Source organism: Malaclemys terrapin, chromosome 2, assembly GCF_027887155.1.
Source record: "Malaclemys terrapin pileata isolate rMalTer1 chromosome 2, rMalTer1.hap1, whole genome shotgun sequence".
Classification (NCBI taxonomy): Eukaryota; Metazoa; Chordata; order Testudines; family Emydidae; genus Malaclemys; species Malaclemys terrapin.
Genome location: NC_071506.1, coordinates 93,192,350 through 93,213,907, shown reverse-complemented (window position 1 = coordinate 93,213,907; position 21,558 = coordinate 93,192,350). Strand labels below are relative to the sequence as shown.

Here is a 21,558-nt window from a genome sequence, read left to right as displayed (position 1 = left end):
TATAAAACAAGAAATCCTAACTTCCAGCACAAGGCCACATGTGCTATGAACTAATCAGTGTGTATATTATTGGTTGTGGCCAAAGACTTAAAACTCGATGGCATTTGTCTGTTTGTCTGTCTGTCAATTTGTATGTAACAAAACAACCTTTCAAAACAGCATCTGATCAATTCCAAAACTTCAGGGAATATTCTAGGAACCAATGAGCAGAACCCTATTGATTTGGGGGATCATGGGGGACATGTGTAGCTCCCTTTACTCCGTTTAACCCAGCTTCAAGTACCTATGCAACTGTATAATGATTAAACCACTGGTTGATAGCACCAATTAATGCCTTTGAGCATAACAATATCCCATTTCTGTCCATCCTCCCAATAAATTTTAACATGGCATGAGCAGAGGATGCGGGGCATTGTGTGGGAAAAGGGCAAATGGGAGGGGCACATAGAATCCCTAGCATGGGGTAATGGGGATGCATATAGAGCCAGGACATGGTGTAATAGGAAACTCTGGCATGGTGGGAAGGAGTCACACAGAGCCCGTGGCATGAGCGAAAGGATGGAGGGTGCAGGGAACCCCTGCAATAAATGACAATGGGAGGGTGTCACATGGGTGGGAGTGTGGGAATGGAAGAATAAGCTCAGCCTACAGATGTTATGAATTGTGAAACCTCTTAGTGGTACTAAATCTGATGCTTCTTTTTGTACTCTTAATGTCTGGTCAGTTATTGTAAATAATGTGCTTAGCTAACTGTATCTTCCAGGGGTCATTAGAATTTCTTCCCAAATGGACAGAGAAACTAAGGAGCAATACTTTGTCATTATCCAAGCCAAAGATATGGTTGGGCAAATGGGTGGATTTTCAGGAACAGCAACTGTAACCATCAACCTCTCTGACATCAATGACAACAAACCCATATTTCAACAAAGTGAGTAAATGGCAAGAAGTTTTATTATTACACATGAGACTGTGGGGAAAATTTAGTACTAGTGCAATGTCAGTGAGTTCAGTGGTATACCCATTTACATCAGATCTACATTTTGCCTTTTATATCAAATAAAAGATTGATAAACCAATAACTTTTCCACACAAAAAAAGCCTGGACTAAATAGCTAGAGAGCTTAAGCAAGTGCTATGTTTTGTTATAGTTTTGAGCTAACAAGATACCTACTTTAGGGAAGTTAAATACAAAAAAAGTATATTTTCTCTCTTGGGGTTTAGAGCATAATTTTTCTTTATTACTGTTAATATATTGACAACTGTAAAATTATGTTTCTCAAAGGATAAAAATTCTCTTTCAGGACTTACTAATTAAACGATAAATACAAACTGAACTAGTAGGGAAGCCATGCATTGCCACTGCTATCTAGCATGCAGCTGCATTCAGGAGAAATAATCACACTATGCTGGTTTAATACAGAAATCTATATTTTAATGGCAGTCTTCCCAAAGTGTGCATCTGTAGAGAGGAGGTTTCACACCACTGGTTTTCTGCATACTGTGGTCACTAATCTGAAATAAAGATTAATTATAAAAGTGTGGAAAACAAAGGTGGTTTCAGAATGAAGTGGTGGGAAATAATTCGGATTTAGATATTTTTTATTCAGAAACCTACCGTAAATAATAATAATGTTGCAAGTGCACACCATACAAATGCTGTAAATCAGTTGGGTCCAACTATTCAGCAGTAGAATTAAATTTAACAGATGAATTCCTAGTCCCACTGAAGTTATTGTGAGCTTTGCTATTGATTTCAACTAAGCTAAGGTTTCATCCAATAGTTTAAAAAAGCCAAAGAGCCACAATCAATCTTCTAAAAAAAGAAGAACAGGAGTACTCGTGGCACCTTAGAGACTAACAAATTTATTAGAGCATAAGCTTTCGTGGACTACAGCCCACTTCTTCGGATGCATATAGAATGGAACATATATTGAGGAGATATATATACACACATACAGAGAGCATAAACAGGTGGGAGTTGTCTTACCAACTCTGAGAGGCCAATTAATTAAGAGAAAAAAAACTTTTGAAGTGATAATCAAGCTAGCCCAGTACAGACAGTTTGATAAGAAGTGTGAGAATACTTACAAGGGGAGATAGATTCAATGTTTGTAATGGCTCAGCCATTCCCAGTCCTTATTCAAACTGGAGTTGATTGTGTCTAGTTTGCATATCAATTCTAGCTCAGCAGTCTCTCGTTGGAGTCTGTTTTTGAAGTTTTTCTGTTGTAATATAGCCACCCGCAGGTCTGTCACTGAATGACCAGACAGGTTAAAGTGTTCTCCCACTGGTTTTTGAGTATTTTGATTCCTGATGTCAGATTTGTGTCCATTAATTCTTTTGCGTAGAGACTGTCCGGTTTGGCCAATGTACCTGGCAGAGAGGCATTGCTGGCACATGATGGCATATATCACATTGGTAGATGTGCAGGTGAACGAGCCCCTGATGGTATGGCTGATGTGATTAGGTCCTATGATGATGTCACTTGAATAGATATGTGGACAGAGTTGGCATCGAGGTTTGTTACAAGGATAGGTTCCTGGGTTAGTGGTTTTGTCCAGTGATGTGTGGTTGCTGGTGAGTATTTGCTTTAGGTTGGGGGGTTGTCTGTAAGCAAGGACAGGTCTGTCTCCCAAAATCTGTGAGAGTAAAGGATCATCTTTCAGGATAGGTTGTAGATCTCTGATGATGCCCTGGAGAGGTTTTAGTTCGGGGCTGAAGGTGACAGCTAGTGGTGTTCTGTTATTTTCTTTGTTGGGCCTGTCTTGTAGGAGGTGACTTCTGGGTACTCGTCTGGCTCTGTCAATCTGTTTTTTCACTTCAGCAGGTGGGTATTGTAGTTTTAAGAATGCTTGATAGAGATCTTGTAGGTGCTTGTCTCTATCCGAGGGATTGGAGCAAATGCGGTTATATCTTAGAGCTTGGCTGTAGACAATGGATCGTGTGGTGTGTCCTGGATGGAAGCTGGAGGCATGTAGGTAAGTGTAGCAGTCAGTAGGTTTCCGGTATAGGGTGGTATTTATGTGACCATCACTTATTAGCACAGTAGTGTCCAGGAAATGGACCGCTTGTGTGGATTGATCTAGGCTGAGGTTGATGGTGGGATGGAAATTATTGAAATCATGGTGAAATTCCTCAAGGGCTTCTTTTCCATGGGTCCAGATGATGAAGATGTCATCAATGTAGCGCAAGTAGAGTAGGGGCGTTAGGGGACGAGAGCTAAGGAAGCGTTGTTCTAAGTCAGCCATAAAAATGTTGGCATATTGTGGGGCCATGCGGGTACCCATAGCAGTGCCGCTGACTTGAAGGTATATATTGTCCCCAAATGTGAAATAGTTGTGGGTGAGGACAAAATCACAAAGTTCAGCCACCAGGTTAGCTGTGACATTATCAGGGATACTGTTCCTGATAGCTTGTAGTCCATCTTTGTGTGGAATATTGGTGTAGAGGGCTTCTACGTCCATAGTGGCCAGGATGGTGTTTTCTGGAAGATCACCGATGGATTGTAGTTTCCTCAGGAAGTCAGTGGTGTCTTGAAGATAGCTGGGAGTGCTGGTAGCGTAGGGTCTGAGGAGAGAGTCTACATAACCAGACAAGCCTGATGTTAGGGTGCCAATGCCTGAGATGATGGGGTGTCCAGGATATCCAGGTTTATGGATCTTGGGTAGCAAATAGAATACCCCTGGTCGGGGTTCTAGGCATGTGTCTGTACAGATTTGTTCCTGTGCTTTGTCAGGGAGTTTTTTTAGCAGATGGTGTAGTTTCTTTAGGTAATCCTCAGTGGGATCAGAGGATAATGGCTTGTAGAATGTGGTGTTAGAGAGCTGTCTAGCAGCCTCCTGGTCATATTCCAATTTATTCATGATGACAACAGCACCTCCTTTGTCAGCCTTTTTGATTATGATGTCAGGGTTGTTTCTGAGGCTGTAGATGGCATTGTGTTCTGCATGGCTGAGGTTATGTGGCAAGTGATGTTGCTTTTCCACAATTTCAGCCTTTGCACGTCGACGGAAGCAATCTATGTAGAAATCCAGTCTGTTGTTTCGACCGTCCGGAGGAGTCCATGCAGAATCCTTTTTTTTGTAGTGCTGGTAGGGAGGATTCTGTGGGTTAGTATGCTGTTCAGAGGTATGTTGGAAATATTCTTTGAGTTGGAGACGTCGAAAGTAGGATTCTAGGTCACCGCAGAACTGTATCATATTCATGGGTCTGGAGGGACAAAAGGAGAGGGCCCGAGATAGGACAGACTCTTCTGCTGGGCTAAGAGTATAGCTGGAAAGATTAACAATATTGCTGGGTGGGTTAAGGGAACTACTGTTGTGGCTGCTTGTGGCATGTAGCAGTTTAGATAGTTTAGTGTCCTTTTTCCTTTGTAGAGAGGCAAAGTTTGTCTTGTAAATGGCTTGTCTAGTTTTTGTAAAGTCTATCCATGAGGAAGTTTGTGTGGAAGGTTGGTTTCTTATGAGAATATCCAGTTCTGAGAGCTCATTCTTAATCTTTCCCTGTTTGCTGTATAGGATGCTGATCAGGTGGTTTCTCAGTTTCTTTGAGAGTGTGTGACACAGTCTCTCAGCATAGTCTGTGTGATATGTAGATTTTAATGGATTTTTTACCTTTAGTCCTTTTGGTATGATGTCCATCTGCTTGCATTTGGAAAGGAAGATGATGTCTGTCTGTATCTGTACGAGTTTTTTCATGAGGTTGATGGATTTCCATTCCATACGGCTAAATGCAGTGCCTTGCATAATGACAGGTTTCAGAGTAGCAGCCGTGTTAGTCTGTATCCGCAAAAAGAAGAACAGGAGTACTTGTGGCACCTTAGAGACTAACAAATTTATTGGAGCATAAGCTTTCATGGACTACAGCCCACTTCTTCGGATGCATATAGAATGGAACATATATTGAGGAGATATATATACACACATACAGAGAGCATAAACAGGTGGGAGTTGTCTTACCAACTCTGAGAGGCCAATTAATTAAGAGAAAAAAAACCTGTTTATGCTCTCTGTATGTGTGTATATATATCTCCTCAATATATGTTCCATTCTATATGCATCCGAAGAAGTGGGCTGTAGTCCACGAAAGCTTATGTTCTAATACATTTGTTAGTCTCTAAGGTGCCACAAGTACTCCTGTTCTTCTTTTTGCGGATACAGACTAACACGGCTGCTACTCTGAAACCAATCAATCTTCTATTTCCCTGTGCTCAGGCACAGGAAATTGAGCTGCTATGCTGGCCTCCCTATGGATCCCTCAATCTAGCAAGGAAACAGGCAGTGTAGAACCTTAATTTTCTCTCTCCTCCCTTCCCTTTGCCAGGAGACTGAGCTGTAGTCAGTTAGCCTAGTGGTTGGAGTGGGAGTCAGGTCTAGTGGTCAGAGTCTGAATGCCAGGACCAGGAAGCAGAGTCAAAGGTCAGAACTGACTTACTAGGAGTAAGGGAATGCAGGAGCAGGATTGGTTCTGAGACAGGAGGGGGAGAGGAGGGGAACAAGGCTTACTGCAGGGCAGGATCTGGACTGGAGCTGTGGAGGAGCAGAGGAGGAGCAAGGCTTGGCGAGAGACAAGCCCTGGGAGAGAGAGAGAGGGTGTGGGCATTGAGCAGCCAGTGAGCTACTGCTGCTGCTGAGCTTAAGAACTGGCCTGTTGACTTCCTCAACAAATCAGGCAGGGCAGTCCATCAGGCAGTCCAGCTGGCTTGTTAGGATGTCAGGAGTGCTGAGCAGGTGCAGCTGCAGCTACAGGGACTTACTCTAACAGTACCTCTCATTAAGGGCATCTTCTAGGTACCCCAGGCCTGGTTTCTGTGAAATGTCCAGAACAGATCCAGGGTGTGGATGTGATTCAGTAGTGAGTAACCAGGCCTGATGAAAGAAGCAAGCCATCGATAGACTCCACCAACTCCAGGATGTCCTTGCGTTAGGTGGGAATATGGTGTATTCATGCAAAGTCCTGATCCATGAAGTTACCTGAGACACTCAAATCCACAAGTGACTCCAGGTGGACCTCGGAGATGGAGAGGTGTCAGACTTGTAGAGGAAGCTGGAGACATGTTGGGATCGCTTGCTCATTGCCAAGATACCAGCAGACATATACTAATGTTGGGTACCAAAGAGAGGCAGAGAGCAACACCCCAACCCAGACCCTGCTATCAGCGGCTGGGGTTTGGCATTCCCTGACCAGGGTGCCAATTGGACCTTAGCAGGGCAGCCTGACACAAAGTGTCCTGGTCTTCGACAGTATAGGCATATCCCCAATGCCCAACGCTGCTTTTTCTCTGTGTTGAGCTGTGTGGGTTGGGCTGTGGGGAAGGTGCTGAAGGTTGGTGAGCCAGAGATGGCAGGGCTGGCAGGAGTGGGGAAGCTGACCTTTTTTCTTGGCAGCGTTCCATCAGATGGTTGACAGTTTTTATGCTTTAGGTCAATCAAGGCATCAAGGCATCCAGAGTCGGTGGACAGTCCACTTGTGCCAGCTCTTCTTGATGTCATCATTTAGGTCGAAGTGGAAATGATAATGCTGTGAAGTCTTATTCCATTCAGTATCTGTCCTGGTGCAACACTCCCAGGGTGGCCTCAGCTGTACACTTATGATTAGAGTCACTGAGGACCCACATCCATGATTTGAATGAAGTCTTCAAGCTGGCCCAGGATTGGGCTTGTTTTCTCTAGGAGTGTGGATGTCCTCTCCAGAGCCTCCCCAGTCAGCAAGCTGAGAATCAGTTGTACCCTGAATTGATCAGTGGGGAATGACTGCAGGCACAGCAAAAAGAGGAGCCAGCATAGACTGAGGATCCCCTGAACCATGCCCCGATCACCGTTAAACTTATCAGGCAGGAGAATCTTTGGCTCACACCAAGTGGGAGGCAGAGTCAGGGGTGGCATTGCCTGCCTGTGCAGTGCTACATTCTGTGCCTGCAGGACAGTGACGTTGGCTTGCAGGTTAGCAATTTGGGCTTCCAGGATCTGTAAGGCAACACCTATCTTTAGCAGGGAAAGATTGGCTGGGGAGGGATCCTTACTACCCAGTGCTCTGGACCCCTTGTCAGCCCAGTTTCCCTCTGTTTTAGTTTCAGGCTGCTCAAACTGTCAGGAGAATGGGTGTAGGCAGTCTGGCCTCGTGGTCGGTGTCCAAATGCCAGGGATCGAGACAGAAGCAGGGCTGAAGTTCCGAAATGGAATCAGAATCTGAATGCCAGAGCCCAGGGTTGAGACACAGTTGGAGTCAGGAATCACAGCCGAGGGTTGGAACCAGATTACCAGGAGACAGGGAAAGCAGGAGTAGGGCTGGTTCTGAGGCAGGAGCAAGATTGGGACTGGGTGGGAACAAGGCTGGGTGAAGGGCAGGAGCTATGGATGAGCAGAGCAGGACTTGGTGAGATGCAAGAACAGGGAGGCAGTGAGGGTGTGGGCGTTGAGCAGCCAGCGAGCTACTGCAGCTGCTGAGCTTAAGAACTGGCCTGCTGGCTTCCTCAGACAATCAGGGCAGGGCAGGACAGGGCAGTCCATCAGGCAGCCTAGCTGGCTCATTAGGGTGTCAGGAATATTGAGTAGGTGCAGCGACAGGGCCTTATCCTGATACCCTATCCCTACCCTTGCAAAGTAGCAGGCTACCAATAGGGTCACTGCTGAGCAGCTGTAGCAGGAATATGACAGTATCTGCTCAGAGAGCTCCCAGCTCACCTCAGAGCTGTTTCTCAGGCAGCAGGGGAGCAGTTGTGATGCAGTTATGGAGGTGCTGCCCCCTAGTGCCTCCTCACAGGAATGAGGTTGGTTCAAACACTTCCCTTTGATACTCACATTACCCAGCTCAGGAAACATATTTTCAGTTTATATTCAGGCAAACATTTTTTCTTAAATAGTCACAACCCCCCCACCCCCATGGCTTCAGGTGAGTGTTTCAAAGGCCACTACTATTCCCCTGGCCATAGGTTGCACACCACTGCTTTCAACTGTTATAGATCATTGACAAAGTTGATGTTTAATGTGATGGTACTTGGCTGTTTCTTTAAGAGTTCTACTACATGAATATCTCTGAGGCAGCACCACCAGGCTCTACCATAGGCAAAATCATGGCAGAGGACAGTGACATAGGGGAGAATGCAGCCATGAATTATGTCATCGAAGGAGAGGAATCACTTGTTTTTGACATCATTACTAACAATGAGACCCAAGAAGGAATTGTTATATTAAAAGAGGTGAGACATTAAGAAACCCACTAAAATGAAACATATAATTAATGTTTTAAAATAATAACAACAACTGCTACTAAAACAACAGCACTTCATGTTGTTGTTTCCATGTTTTTTTCTATCTGGCTTCTTTAAGCACTAATAATCTGACTGAAAATAGGATCTGGAATGGTGTGGGGAAAAACAACCTCACTAGCTTAGAAAGTAAATTGATATTTTTGGTTTGTGGCTCAAGCAATCGGGGTCAGGATATCTGGGTTTTATTTCCAGCTTTGCACTTGTCTCCTTATGTGATTGTGGGAAAATGTCTTAGCCTCTCTGTGCCTTGTTTCCTCACCTGTAAAATGGGAAGAATAATGGGAGAGGAGTGTTCTGAGGCATAACACACTGTTAGTAAAGAATGTTAAGATCTTGAGATGGAAGGTACTTCTGTGTATAAGTGAAAAGTGTTATGATTTCTTTCGTGAAACACACTCAGGAAGCTTCAGGTGTATATAGGACTTATTTTAGCATCACATCGGGAGAAAAAGAGTTAGCTACTAGAACTGAACTGATGACAAGGTTTCATTTAAACCTTGCAGGGGAGGGAAAAGACAGAAAGTAAGTTCATTCAGTTGGTTACCTATGTTCTCAGTTGGTATGGGAAGCCAAAACAATATTCTGTGATGGAGCTAGAGAGCACAGGGTATTTACTCAGAAAATGTCAGCACTTCAGTGAAGTATGGGAGACTAAAGAATTTGATGTTGCTGTCTTTTGCCCATTTGGAACAGTTACAAGGAAAGGAAGCTATTTCGCTAATATTTCCTGCTGTAGTTTGTATTACTAATCCTGACTAAACAAATGGTAAGACAGACAGTGTGATCAGTGAGTTATTTTCATTGGTTTTCTTAAAGGGGAGGCAGAGTTATTTTTTCTGAAGACTAAACTGTAATAAACTCAGTTTGAACATCTGAAAAGTAACTAATTCCCCTTATTCTACATGAAAATTCATATGGTATATTGTATAGTGTTAACTCTACATGTGAAATAAAGGCATTAAGAGCATAACCTACATTAAACATAAGTGATAAAATAAAGTAAAGTATCCATTACAATACTATTAAATCATAACATCAGAGCAAACCAAGGAAATCAATCCTTAATAGTAAAAGCAAATTAAAGTAAGATACAGATTAATAATTAAACTGTTATTGCAGTGTGTATATATGTGTGTGTAACTGTTTTTAAAACATTCCCAAAAGAAGTGTACCACTATTTCTTGTCTTTAATCTTACATCAGTCATTAATGTATTATTAATTTGCAAATTCTAAAAAAAAAAAAAAAAAGGAATATTCCACTTCCCACTTTGTTTGTCTACAGAGAGTGGATTTTGAGAGCAAAAGGAGATACAGTGTTAGAGTAAAAGCTATCAACAGGCAAATGGACGACCATTTTATGAAAGAAGGGCCCTTTGAAGACACAACCATTATCAAGATCAGTGTGGAAGATGCTGATGAGCCTCCAGTTTTCACCTCACAGAACTATGTGATGGAAATCGCTGAAGGGGCCACAAATGGCTCCTTTGTTGGTGTTATAACTGCCAGAGATCCAGACAATGCCAACAGTCCCATCAGGTACACACTGTAAAATGTAAATAGGTATGCTAGGAAAAAGTGATTTAAAAACCAGGGCTGAGATTTTCAAAGGGGCCCCAAGACTATTTAAGTGAGAAAAATTTCCAGGGGACTCTTTTCCATTCCACAGGTCTGTGCTTCATGAATGAACTAAAGTTCACCTACGTTGTGATAGCCTGGATATCCTTAAAGCAAATAGTCTGGAATAGTAAAATGTCATTTCCCTCCCTCTGGGCTTAATCCTGACCCTGCACAAAGCCTGGTTTTGTAAATCAATTCTTCATAGTACCCAGCAGATGGAAAAATAGATCAAATAGTGGCCCTGTAGAGTATATGGAGCAACAGCAGAACGGTGGTGCCATGTCCACAGCTAAAACCTCAGGTCTGCAGTAGCACAGATGTCACTGTGTTCTGCATAACTGCTGATCCACTGGCTATGCCCCTATCCCTACTCCAGCCTGCTCCCCAAAATCTTCTTTACAGAGGGGCAGAGGGAAATATTGTAGTGCAGGGCTATGTTTTAGATTTGGGTAGGAACAGTGTCCACTCCCACAGCCGGAATCTAGCCAGCTCTGGGTAACATAACTGTACCAGTTCCCTTCTCTTTCAGCCTTCCAGGATTGGTATTTGCCCCACAGTGAAATGTTGTAGTCAACAATTCTACAAACTATGTATTTCACAAAATAGTTTCACTGTATCTTAAGGCAGGACACAGTTGATTCATCTTTAGCTATGATATATAATTAAAATAGCTTGTAGAGTCAATTGACATAATTGAACACCACTTAATTTAGACAACCTAAGATACAGGACAAACTAGTGTGGTGCAAAATAATCCACTAGTGTGGATTAAATTATCAATTTCTTAGTATCTGATATACTCTAATATCATCTATGCTTCAATAGACTATAGATTTCCATTTTTTTTTGTCTTTTTAAATACTAGTTTCCTATTATATTGACTTAGCCTGGGGTAAAATTAAGTTTAAAAAGTATAAATATATGTACAGAATTTTTCAAAACACTTGTTTTTTTTTTTTTTTTGCTTAGAGAATTATAGCATCTGTACCAAAACATGTAAATACTGTGAATATTTATAACATTTGTATAGTATATTTTTTCAAAATAAAATATTTCTCTAGGGGTTGCTGTGATGTATATGTGTGTCTATTGCCCAATCCAGCAATGTTTAAGCAGGTTTGTTGCACCATAGACTTCCTTTAAGATGGAACATTTCATTTCACAGCATGCATCAACTATGATTTTAAAACATATATATGTATGTTTGGGGGAAAGTATATGCATATGCAGCCAATTATTCAACAATAACTCAGCTGTCAGTGTTTTCTTATCATACAAAAACAAAACAAAACAAAACCAGGCCTGATTGCCATTATGGACACCAGTTTGCAAACAGCAATATATGTTATAATAAATACAGTTTATTTAAAACAAACAAATGTCTGAAATCAGAAACAAAACAAAACAAAACAGAAACAACAAGAAAAGATTGTGTGGGGAGGAGGGATGAGAGGATACTTTCATAAATGAAATATGTTGGAAGCTAAATTATAAATCCATGAAATAAGAGTTTATAAAGGAGACATTGACAAGCCTCTTGCTAAACTGAAGTGAACAGATGACAATCTATTATAGTAGTTCTCGGATTTAGTATCTTGCTGCTTTTCACGCAGGCTGCATGGTAACTATAAATTAAAAGTTAGAGAGTGGTCCAGTCACTGGCATTTAATAAGGGCTATCAGCGAAGAGTCTTAAGTGTCAATTTGTAATATAAAGGCTTTATCAAGCAAAATGAAAGCTGGAGAAGAAGAGGGAATTGTTAAGTACAGGTATTCTAAACAGGACCAATGCAGACTTTCCGAGTATGCGCAAATTTCACTTCCAAGATAGAGCCACCTACTGTGCCTTATGAATAAAGCCACATATTTAGTTTTATCTTATTTTTTAAAAAAATCCAATCATTTAAAAATCTCTGCCATTCTAATTTATATGTTTGACTTCACTCTCTGTCTTTTTCATAGTCACTCATATGTGGCCAATGATAAGAATTTAACTATCATTCCACCTGCATTTTGTATGTGTGCATATGAACATGGCATGCAGAGCTTTTCAAATGATGGTTATTGCGGTAGAGCTCCAAGTTGGGCTCATTGCAATCATTTCTCACTTTTGGATTTTGTACCTGGGGTTAGCAGACATCTCATTATAGATAGTCAGATGCCTCTCTTTTTCCCTAATGCTCATTCCTTCGACATCATAACATGTCAGCAACAATAAAATAGATTTACCATTATACCTCTACTTAGTTGCCAGTGTTATTCATTTCACAAGTGGCATTTTTGCTGTTTCTTTTCAACCAAGTCATTCACCTGCTGTGAGACCGACTTAGAAATAAGAATGAATAATGCATTTTAGATTCAGTTCACATTAATATAGATCTGAGGCATATTTAGTTTTATGAAAAGAAGAGCTTTGATCTTGGCAGCAGTGAATTTTAAATGTTTATAAGTGTACATTTTTCATAATTTCTGAGTTCCTGCTGCACACATTTATATGGATATATCCACAGCTCTGTTTTCTCGACTGACAATAGCTTTATATGTCCTTGTTTCAGATGGAACATTTCAGTATTAGGCAATCTCTTTACTTTTTTGGTGCAGGTATTCTATTGTCCACAGCACGTATTTAAAGAGATTGTTCAGCATCAATGCACACAATGGAACAATCATTATAACTAAGCTTCTGGACCGAGAGACAGCTGCTTGGCACAACATAACTGTTACAGCCACAGAAATGAGTGAGTAAGAATTTAAGGAACACTATGTTTTATATCCTGCATGCACTTAGTGTAATTATCATCTGAACATCCCTTCTTTTAAATGGAGAATACATGCTACTTTCTCATTATATTGCTGTTTCTTGTTACATTAAGGAGCATTATTAAAATGATGAGTTCAGTGGAAGCAGGATGTTTTTGAGCTCCAAGGTCTTGTGCTCTTTCATAAAAGATGACCTTATAAAAAAAGAAGAAAAAAAAGAAATTGTAATGAGATGGAGACTCTTAACACTTTCAAGTTATACTGAAGCATATGAATTGCTCCCCCGGTGCAAGATCTTATGTTAAATTAGACCCTGGTTAATTTCACACCAGATTTTTGACTAGTGTAAAATTAGCCAGGGTCTAATTTAACACCAGTCAGAAACCTGTATTTCAAATTAATGGTTAATGTCAGGCCTAAATCAGCTAGACTTCTCTACAGTGACAATTAAATCTGGGAAGCATCCTTTATATAGATTTCACCTGTCAGTTTTGTCTGAAAGTCAAATGCAAATTGCTTCTGTTTGTGCTTTCAGTTATCCAGCTGCCCTATCTTTGGGACAACATTATGGAAAATGCTTGCTTGCTAATTTGGAACTGGATGTGACAAAATGTGTTTCTTCTTAGTTAAAATTAATCACATCATCCACAGGAAGAGACAAGGTCAACAAAATAGGAGGATATCAATGGATCAACTACTTATTGCCATGTACTTTTAACAACTAGCATGTGTTTTAGACATTGTGTCATATACATTTGTTTTTTATGATGACTATTTAGACTATTTAGACTATGAGTAAGACAGGGTGGGTGAGGTAATATCTTTTATTGGACCAGCTTCTCATCTCTGGTGAAAGAGACAATCTTTAGAAATATGTTAATCCAATATATTCCCCATAAGAAAGCATTCCCCATATATATATATATATATATATATATATATATCAGAATAGTAGATGCAATAGTGAGCTTAATATAGTGAAGTTGGTAGCAATATTTACTGCAATCCTCATTTTATATTTGTGAATTGATAGTCTTGTTTGACTTCTTGGTTTATCTGTGAGTTTTTAAACACAAATGTATCTTCTTTTTCACTTTGTTGGACAGCTGGTAGGTGATATGGTGGAATGGAAAGCATCTCTGGGATATTTTTGTCATACCTTGAATAGGTCTATGGAAACATTGCAGGATGACTTCAGTCTAGGATTGTGACTTTTCTGTTTAGCTAAACACTAAAAAGGGAGAGAACCAGATGTTACAATTGAATAATTGTCTCCTGAACCAGAAGAAATGCCCAGGCTTTCAATGTCAAGAAATATTAAGATATGTATTGTAAGAGGAGGGAGCCCTTCTCATTTTGCTATATTTATTCTCCAGCTCTTTAATGATAATAAGGTCACCATTTAATAAGATGATATCCAGAGGTGTTTCACATTGGTTTGCATATGCTTGAAGATGATTTGCTTTATCAATCAATAACATTTAACACGTGAAATATAATCATCATGTCTATCCTGTGTACTTAGCAATCTTTGCTTGAAAAACAAAGAAACTATGCGTGAAATTCTGGCTCCATTGATGCCAATGGCAAAACTACCATTGATGACAGTGGAACCCGGATTTCATCCCATATGGACCATGTATGGTTACAGCTCCTTTGCACCAACTAGGTGGCATAAATCCAGCTTCAAATCCCATAAGTGTCTTGGCATCTGCACCATAGTCAGGCCTCCATCAGGTCTGACCTTGAGATTCTCAGAGCCAAAACCAGCTGCTTAATGACGCTTCCTCTATCGTGAGCTGAGTGGAGTTCCAACTCAAGAGCGAATCAAACCCAATATTATCTGTCTCTTGGTAGGTGTTAATCTGCCTACATAGAGTACACAATCCAAACAGAAATAATAGCACTCAAATAATGCAAACAGAACAAGAAAACTTGAGCCACCAGACTGACTTGAAGGTGATTTGTTCATTCACAAAAGGAAGGTCATTAGGGGCCAAAATGTTTTCTGCCTCCTCTTTCTGTCAATTGAAGTATAAATCTCCATCAAGTACTTCTGATGGTAACAGCTGACTGAAACATGGGACAACTTTGACTCTAATTTGTTATTTCTTTGGATGTCCAGAGGTGTGGTTCACTACCAGCTCTAAGTAGTTACCAGTAAGAGATAGCAGAAAGGACCATCTGTCCTGAATAGTTCAGCACACCACACCTTTTATACTGAGCTTCAGAATCTTCTTTTGACTACAGAATTCACAACTCTCTTCAGCTCTTAAGCGTGGAAGCTAAAGGATTTAACTCACCACTCCAGTTTTGTCTGATAAGTGTGATTTTATCGCGATTAGCCTTTCAGTTTATATACAGTTCTTTTATATTTTTTACCTTTTAGCATTACCATTCAATACTTCCTTCCTGCTCATCTCCACTAGGAAATGAGGTGGGAGAACACACAGTCACAACCTCGCTCAGCCTAATCAAGCAAGTGATATGATTTTTTTTTCCATTTAAATTTTATTTACAAGTGAGCTTATTGTGGGGGGGGGAAATACTCACTGCCTGGTTTCTCTCTTTTTGTCTTTTAGGTTTCCAAGGAATTCTTTTCCCTGATGGTGCACTTTAATGCATTTCTCCCAGCAATGTTCACATTTCACTACCTGATTCAACACACAGTATAATTATTTAGGTCAATATTTTCAAAAATGGATGCTTACAGATATGCTCCTAAGTTCATAGTTAGGCCCCTAAATGCATAGCCTGATTTTCAAAAAGGCTGAGTAAGCAGCAGCTCCCATTGAAGTCAATAGGAGCTGCTGGGTGCTCAGTACTCCTAAAAGCCAAACTACTCAGACTAAGTTTAGGCATCTTCCTATAATTCCAAATACATTTTTTTTTCTGTTTAAATCATGCTTCTATCTTTGAAACACTCTCCGCTCCCTCCAGCCCAATACTCAGCGTGAAAACCTGGCCCTATAATAGTCAGTGGGAATTTTGCCATTGACTTCAGTCAGGCCAGGATTCCATCTGTAACATTTTCTTTGTTTTTTATTCATGCTTTTAGCCCAACACTGTTCTGTTTGCTTCCTATTACTTACACACACACACACACCTCACTCCTCCCAGTCTGATAAAAAATGCCACTGCTAACACATAGGATGACTCCAGTCAGTCATAGCAACAGAGAGGATTCTGGGAAGTTTTACCCATATTGCTCTTCTCTTTCACACTATTTCTGGCTCTGGAATGACTCTGGACAATAGTGGACATCCTCTTTCAGCCATGGTGTGGTGCATCTCTGTGCTACTCTGAAGCAAGCCCACTCCCTTTGCTTTTGCTAAATTGTTACAATCCATCACATACTCTTCCCAATGAATCAGCAGTGTCACAACTTTGTTTCACTCTCTTTCTTACAGATTCTGTTAATAGCAATTAATTACTTTGAGATCCTTTTTGGTTTACACAGAGATGACTGAGGTACCTTTACTTGGTTATGTTGAGTATAAATGACTTATTGTTTTCCTGAGAGCCCTCTGTTTCTTCCCAAGTGCATATTCTTTTTGGCATCATGATTAGTCCTAGGGTTTTTTTCTCCTACCTCACTTTGGATTCGCCTTTGAGAGTCCAGAATTTCTTTAGTTCTCTGCACCTATTGGATAGGATTTTATCACTAGGGGCAATCACATTATGATGTTAGCAAACTTTGTTTTGATTTCTGCATGATTTGGCCAGTTTTGTCTCCAATAATTACTGCTACAACCTTATTTTTTTCCTAAAGAACCTTCCTGGACCCCAGCCACTCTGTTACTGTGGATCGCCTACTGTCTTGGAATCTAGCTGTCTCTCAGCTTTCTCTTTCTCTCCTGCACACTGTGTTCTGCTTAGTTAATATTCTGCTTATCGTATCATAGGAGCTGAGTAATATACCTATGCTCAGATCCAGATATCCTCATTTTCTTGTGCAAGGGATAAGTGGTGAGACAAGAGGTGTGTCTTTCTGCATAGGTATTGAAGCCTTTCCCTCACCATTCAATGGTCTAGCCAGATACCACCTGGCCAGTGCCTGGGACTGCAGAAGCAACTCTGTGCCCCCTGCTACCTAAGTTAACTTGTCCTGGACAGCTATTACACAGCTGTGACAAATAATTCAATAGTACAATACTTCCTCTCAGGAAAAACCTCTTCTGTTCTCTGAGGAATGTGAGAACCAGCTAGCTAACTAGTTCTGGCTCACTGCCAAACTGCAAAGTGGGATGGTGCTGGCCAAAAGCTCAGAGAAAAGTTGGGAATCTACCAGTAGAAACAGATAAATGCCTAAAAACACCCAATGGAAGGGTAATTAACTGGGAAAAGAAAACAGGTGTGAATGGTAGTTCATGGCCAGGAGGAGCAATATAAACTTCCCACACTCACATTTGCAGGCCAATGAGGTGCCCATGCAGTCTATAAATGGGCAAATCAGGCTCTGAGGGCAGGAACTAAAATTCCCCTAGTCCACTCAAGCTCTGCCCATGAAACTGCCAGGAGGGATGGGGGTGGGGGTGGGGAGAGGCTATTCCCTCCCAAACTAGCCAGGAACTCAGAGATGTATTTCCTCTGCCATCTCAACCAAATCTCCTCACCACATCCCTGTAGCAAATAGGGTGAGGGCTGCAGTGTCAAAATTGTATTTAAGATACATGATTATTTTTTTCCATGCTTATATTATGTAAAAAAATAGCCCAGCCAATTTTATTAATACATTCTGGATCAATTCTTATTAACATTAAGCATGAGAAATTTCATCTCAAAAAGAAATATTTCAAGAAAGATATGAAGGCATTAATATAAAGAGTTATCATGAACTTTGATGCCTCCAATTAAGGCTTACCATAAATCACCCCAGCTCCATTGGTTTCAATGGGTCTCTGCCTCTACTCGCCAGATCAGACCTAATTTATTTACAGTTGTTATTTCTGATACCATTCCCTCTTGCAGAAGACTCAGAAGTAATCAGCTCAGATTCCAATGTTCGTTGTAAGAAACTAGTGAGCTGCACATTTAAAAATAGGTTTTTGTTTGATTGTTTGTTTTTGCTGTTGATCCATTTGACCCATTTTCCTGAGTAGAGGAAGCAGCCTGGTGGGAAGGCTGGTCAGCAGGCAGCTTATGCTAGCACACAACAGTTTGCATTGTCAACTTGTGTGAAGGGTCTTGCCAATATCAATCATGCTGCATAGACAGACCAGGTTGTGCCATTCGTCAACAAGAATGTACTACAATGGTTCTATTAACTGGAAAATATTATGCTTAAGCTCCTAATCCAATAAAGCACCTGACTTTAAGCATTTTAGTATTCCTGTTGACTTCAGTGGGACTATTTATGTGCTCAAATGCTTTGCTGTATTGGGGCCAAACTAGGTATGTTTATTAGGGTGCCTGTGACATGTCTGTTTCTGAGTACATCTCTTTCTCTCAGTAGAGGTTTGATCCAGTAATGTGAAGAGTGCTTCCAAAAGTTGTTGATCACCCTCAACTGCCCCGCTCTTATTGACTATAGGAGACATTCTGTGAATCTTTTAATAAATGAGCAAGAATATGTCTAGGTCTGATTTGCATACAGATTGTGTACCAGTATAACTATTTTGATTAGGGTGTGATTTTTTTTGCTGGAATAGTTATACCAGTACCCTGTGACCCAGGAACTTATTTGTGCCAACTGGGTGAGGGAATGGGAGGCAGATCTATGGAGTTTTACAGGGATCCCCTGGGTCAAATATATGCACAATAATTCACAAAAGTATGACATGTGAGATTTCTACTGAGAGCCAGTAGCTCACTTGGCATCATAATTATCTCAAAACGAATGTACAGATAATAGCTAAGAAGTTGGGTATCTATACTGGAAATTATGTTCTCAATGCCTTGGAGTTTAGGTAAACATGGTGACATGCCTCATACCAGTTCCTTCTAGGCAGAGGGTAATAGACGCTGTCAAGGTTCCTTCCCCACTCTGAACTTTAGGGTACAGATGTGGGGGACCTGCATGAGAAGCTCTAAGCTCAATTAACAACTTAGATCTGGTCTGGCTGCCACCACTCCCAAGCACTAATTCCCTTCCCTGGGTAGCCTTGAGAGACTTCACCAATTTCCTGGTGAACACAGATCCAAACCCCTTGGATCTTAAAACAAGGAGAAATGAACCATCCCCGCTCCTTTCTCCCACCAACTCCTGGTGGATCCAGATCCAACCCCCTTGGATCTAAAACAAGGAAAAATCAATCAGGTTATTAAAAAGACTTTTAATTAAAGAAAAGAAAGGTAAAAGAAAACCCTCTGGGAGAGATTAGCATACCAGCTACTCTCACAGACAACAGATTCCAACACAGAGGATGTTCCCCTGGGCAAAAACTTACACAAAAAATACCCAAATACCCAGTTTGACTATTCCTCTAATTGCACAAGACAGGTTACAAAGAAATAAACATAAACCTATTTCTTTCTTTCACTAATACTCACTACTTAATAAGAGGCTGAATTCTGGAGCTTTCCCACTCCAGTCCAAAGTGAAAACTCAACAGACAAAGGGAACTTCCCTCCTTCCCTTTGAACCATCTTGTCCTCTCATTGGTTCCTCTGGTCAAGTGTCAGCTAGGCTAGGTGAACTTCTTAACCCTTTACAGGTAAAAGAGGCATTAACCCTTAACTATCTGTTTATGACAGACACTATCTCACTGGCTGGGAATTGTGTATTGTCTGCTTCACACTATAGCTCTATTTACATACTGAGCTAAAATTTGAAACAAGAGATTGTGAACTATATGAGAGAGGATATTTACAGGAAGAAATAAAGCAGCAGGAGGGAATATTGTTTATGAGTAAAGACGGTGGATTATTGGAGTGTTTCGGGGGAGCAGAGGCACCCCCTAGCATATTTCACTGAGGAGGCAAACTGGCAGTGTGACTTATCTCATGAATGGAAGATCAACCCTGGTTGAAAATCACTGCAAGGTCTTTGGGGTGAGCATTGATCTGTAAAACATGAAAGTGGGAAATTAAATAAATCTAAGTTCCAGAATGTGAGTTATGATTTTATTTTATATGTAATCATCATTTGTTTCCAATATTTCTACTTGCTATCATTTGAATCTTTATTTTTTGTTAAATAAACTTTTGCTTGTTTTCACTATGAACATATCTAAGTGCTGTGTGTTAAGGAGAGCTTAAGAGGAAAATTGTAAGCTGCTACTTTGGAAATAGCAAATCTGTGAAGTCTGTTTCTAATGGACCAAAGTTTGGACATTCTAGGGAGATGTTCAGAGGGGTTGTAGCAGCCCTATCACTAACCTACTTGGAGACAGTAGAGCCTGCTTTGGCTAGGAGGGGAGTGCTTGTGTTTCCTGTGGCCGATGGAGTCAGGGAGGTGACACATGGCAGGCACAGACAAGGCTTCCTCATGCTAATGGCAAGTGGTAGCGAGGTGTCTCACAACCCTGGTTACCCCCTAGGAAGCATCACAACCCACTAGTGTGGACAAAGTTATACCAATAAAAGATGCCCTATACAAGTGTAGTTAAATCCCCTTTCCATACCAGAAAAAGGTATAAGAACAGTTACACCAGTATAACTGTATTCACACTATGGGGGTTGTATCAATATAGTTAAAATGGTACAACGTATGCATGTAGACAAGACCTAAGAGTTCATCCTTTTATATGTATGCATATTTTGAACAAAGCTGAATTGGGAGACAAAGGTGCTAGTTTGGGAAAGTTTGGAAATATTCAGGTTTCTGCACCCATATGTGTGCTTGGAGGCTTCTGGATATGTTGTTACCCACGGGCCTCATTTCTCTAGAATACAGTTTCTCAACCTGTGGGCATGAACCAGAGGATGGTGCATTCATCCTGATTGGTTTATGGCTAGAGCTGGCTGGATATGTTTGAAACAGTGGGAATTTTGGGGAAATTTGTTTTTGCCCAAACTTATGAAATGTCAAATAAGACCAGCTTTAATGGCATCCATGCCTCCAGTACTCTATGGTGTTCTGCATGGGCAAAGCCCTGTTACATTCTATGGAGCTCTCTGCTGGTACAACTGTTGGCGTGCATTGACCAGCTTGTAGGATCAGGTCCCATAGTTTCCTTTTAAAAAATAAAACAATTCATAATACAATGGATGAATTAACAAATCCAACATTTAAATAGAAAGCATTGTGGATGATTAAAAAGAGCTTTGGAGTTAATTGCCTTTTTTAAAAACATGGTGGTTTGTGGGAGGGTGTTTTTTTGACAATGAATTAACAGAATATAAAATAATAATAATAATAATAATTAAAAGAGATTCTGCTTTACAATTTTGGCTGCTTCTCCAAATGACTTATGATATCAGAAATTCTTCTTGGTTGCAGCTATAATCTTATAATCAGAAATGTTACCTTGCTAAAATAATTTTACAGCACAATGGATTGGAATACCCCAACCAATGTAATATTTTGGGCAGTATCTGTGGGCATCAGTAAGGATTTCCTTCTCAGCTGAAGATTTTCATCACTTAACAGAAAATTTTAATAGCCTTGTTTCTTGAAAATATGCAATGGGTTAGACTGTAACTATTGATTCTTAATGTCCTTTCCTCTTTTTATTTAGGAAATCCAGAACAAGTTTCTGAAGTAATTGTGTATGTTCAAGTTCTTGATGTTAATGACCATGCTCCAGAATTTCCAAAACACTATGAGATTTATGTGTGTGAAAATGCAAGATCTGGACAGGTAAGAGGCTGAAAATTTGTTGTGTAACCATATTGTTTCCCTTTACAGTGATCTAAGACATTTGGCATAGGGTATTGCTATTTGCTTTAACCAGTTTGTTTCTATATTACAAATGCAGGGTAATAGTATAGAATATAATATTTCTTTACAATAAGAGCAATATCCCTGG

At 40.4% G+C, this 21,558-nt stretch overlaps 1 protein-coding gene across 1 annotated transcript in view; it reads left to right on the top strand.

The window, feature by feature from the left end:
- The window catches only part of CDH19 (cadherin 19), a 104,255-nt gene that overhangs the window by 66,238 nt on the left and 16,459 nt on the right, over window positions 1–21,558 (top strand). The window contains exons 5-9 of the mRNA XM_054020937.1: window positions 764–928; window positions 8,013–8,197; window positions 9,553–9,806; window positions 12,488–12,624; window positions 21,268–21,389. Of these exons, the coding sequence (XP_053876912.1) occupies window positions 764–928; window positions 8,013–8,197; window positions 9,553–9,806; window positions 12,488–12,624; window positions 21,268–21,389 (863 nt within the window). The remainder of the gene's footprint in view (window positions 1–763; window positions 929–8,012; window positions 8,198–9,552; window positions 9,807–12,487; window positions 12,625–21,267; window positions 21,390–21,558) is intronic.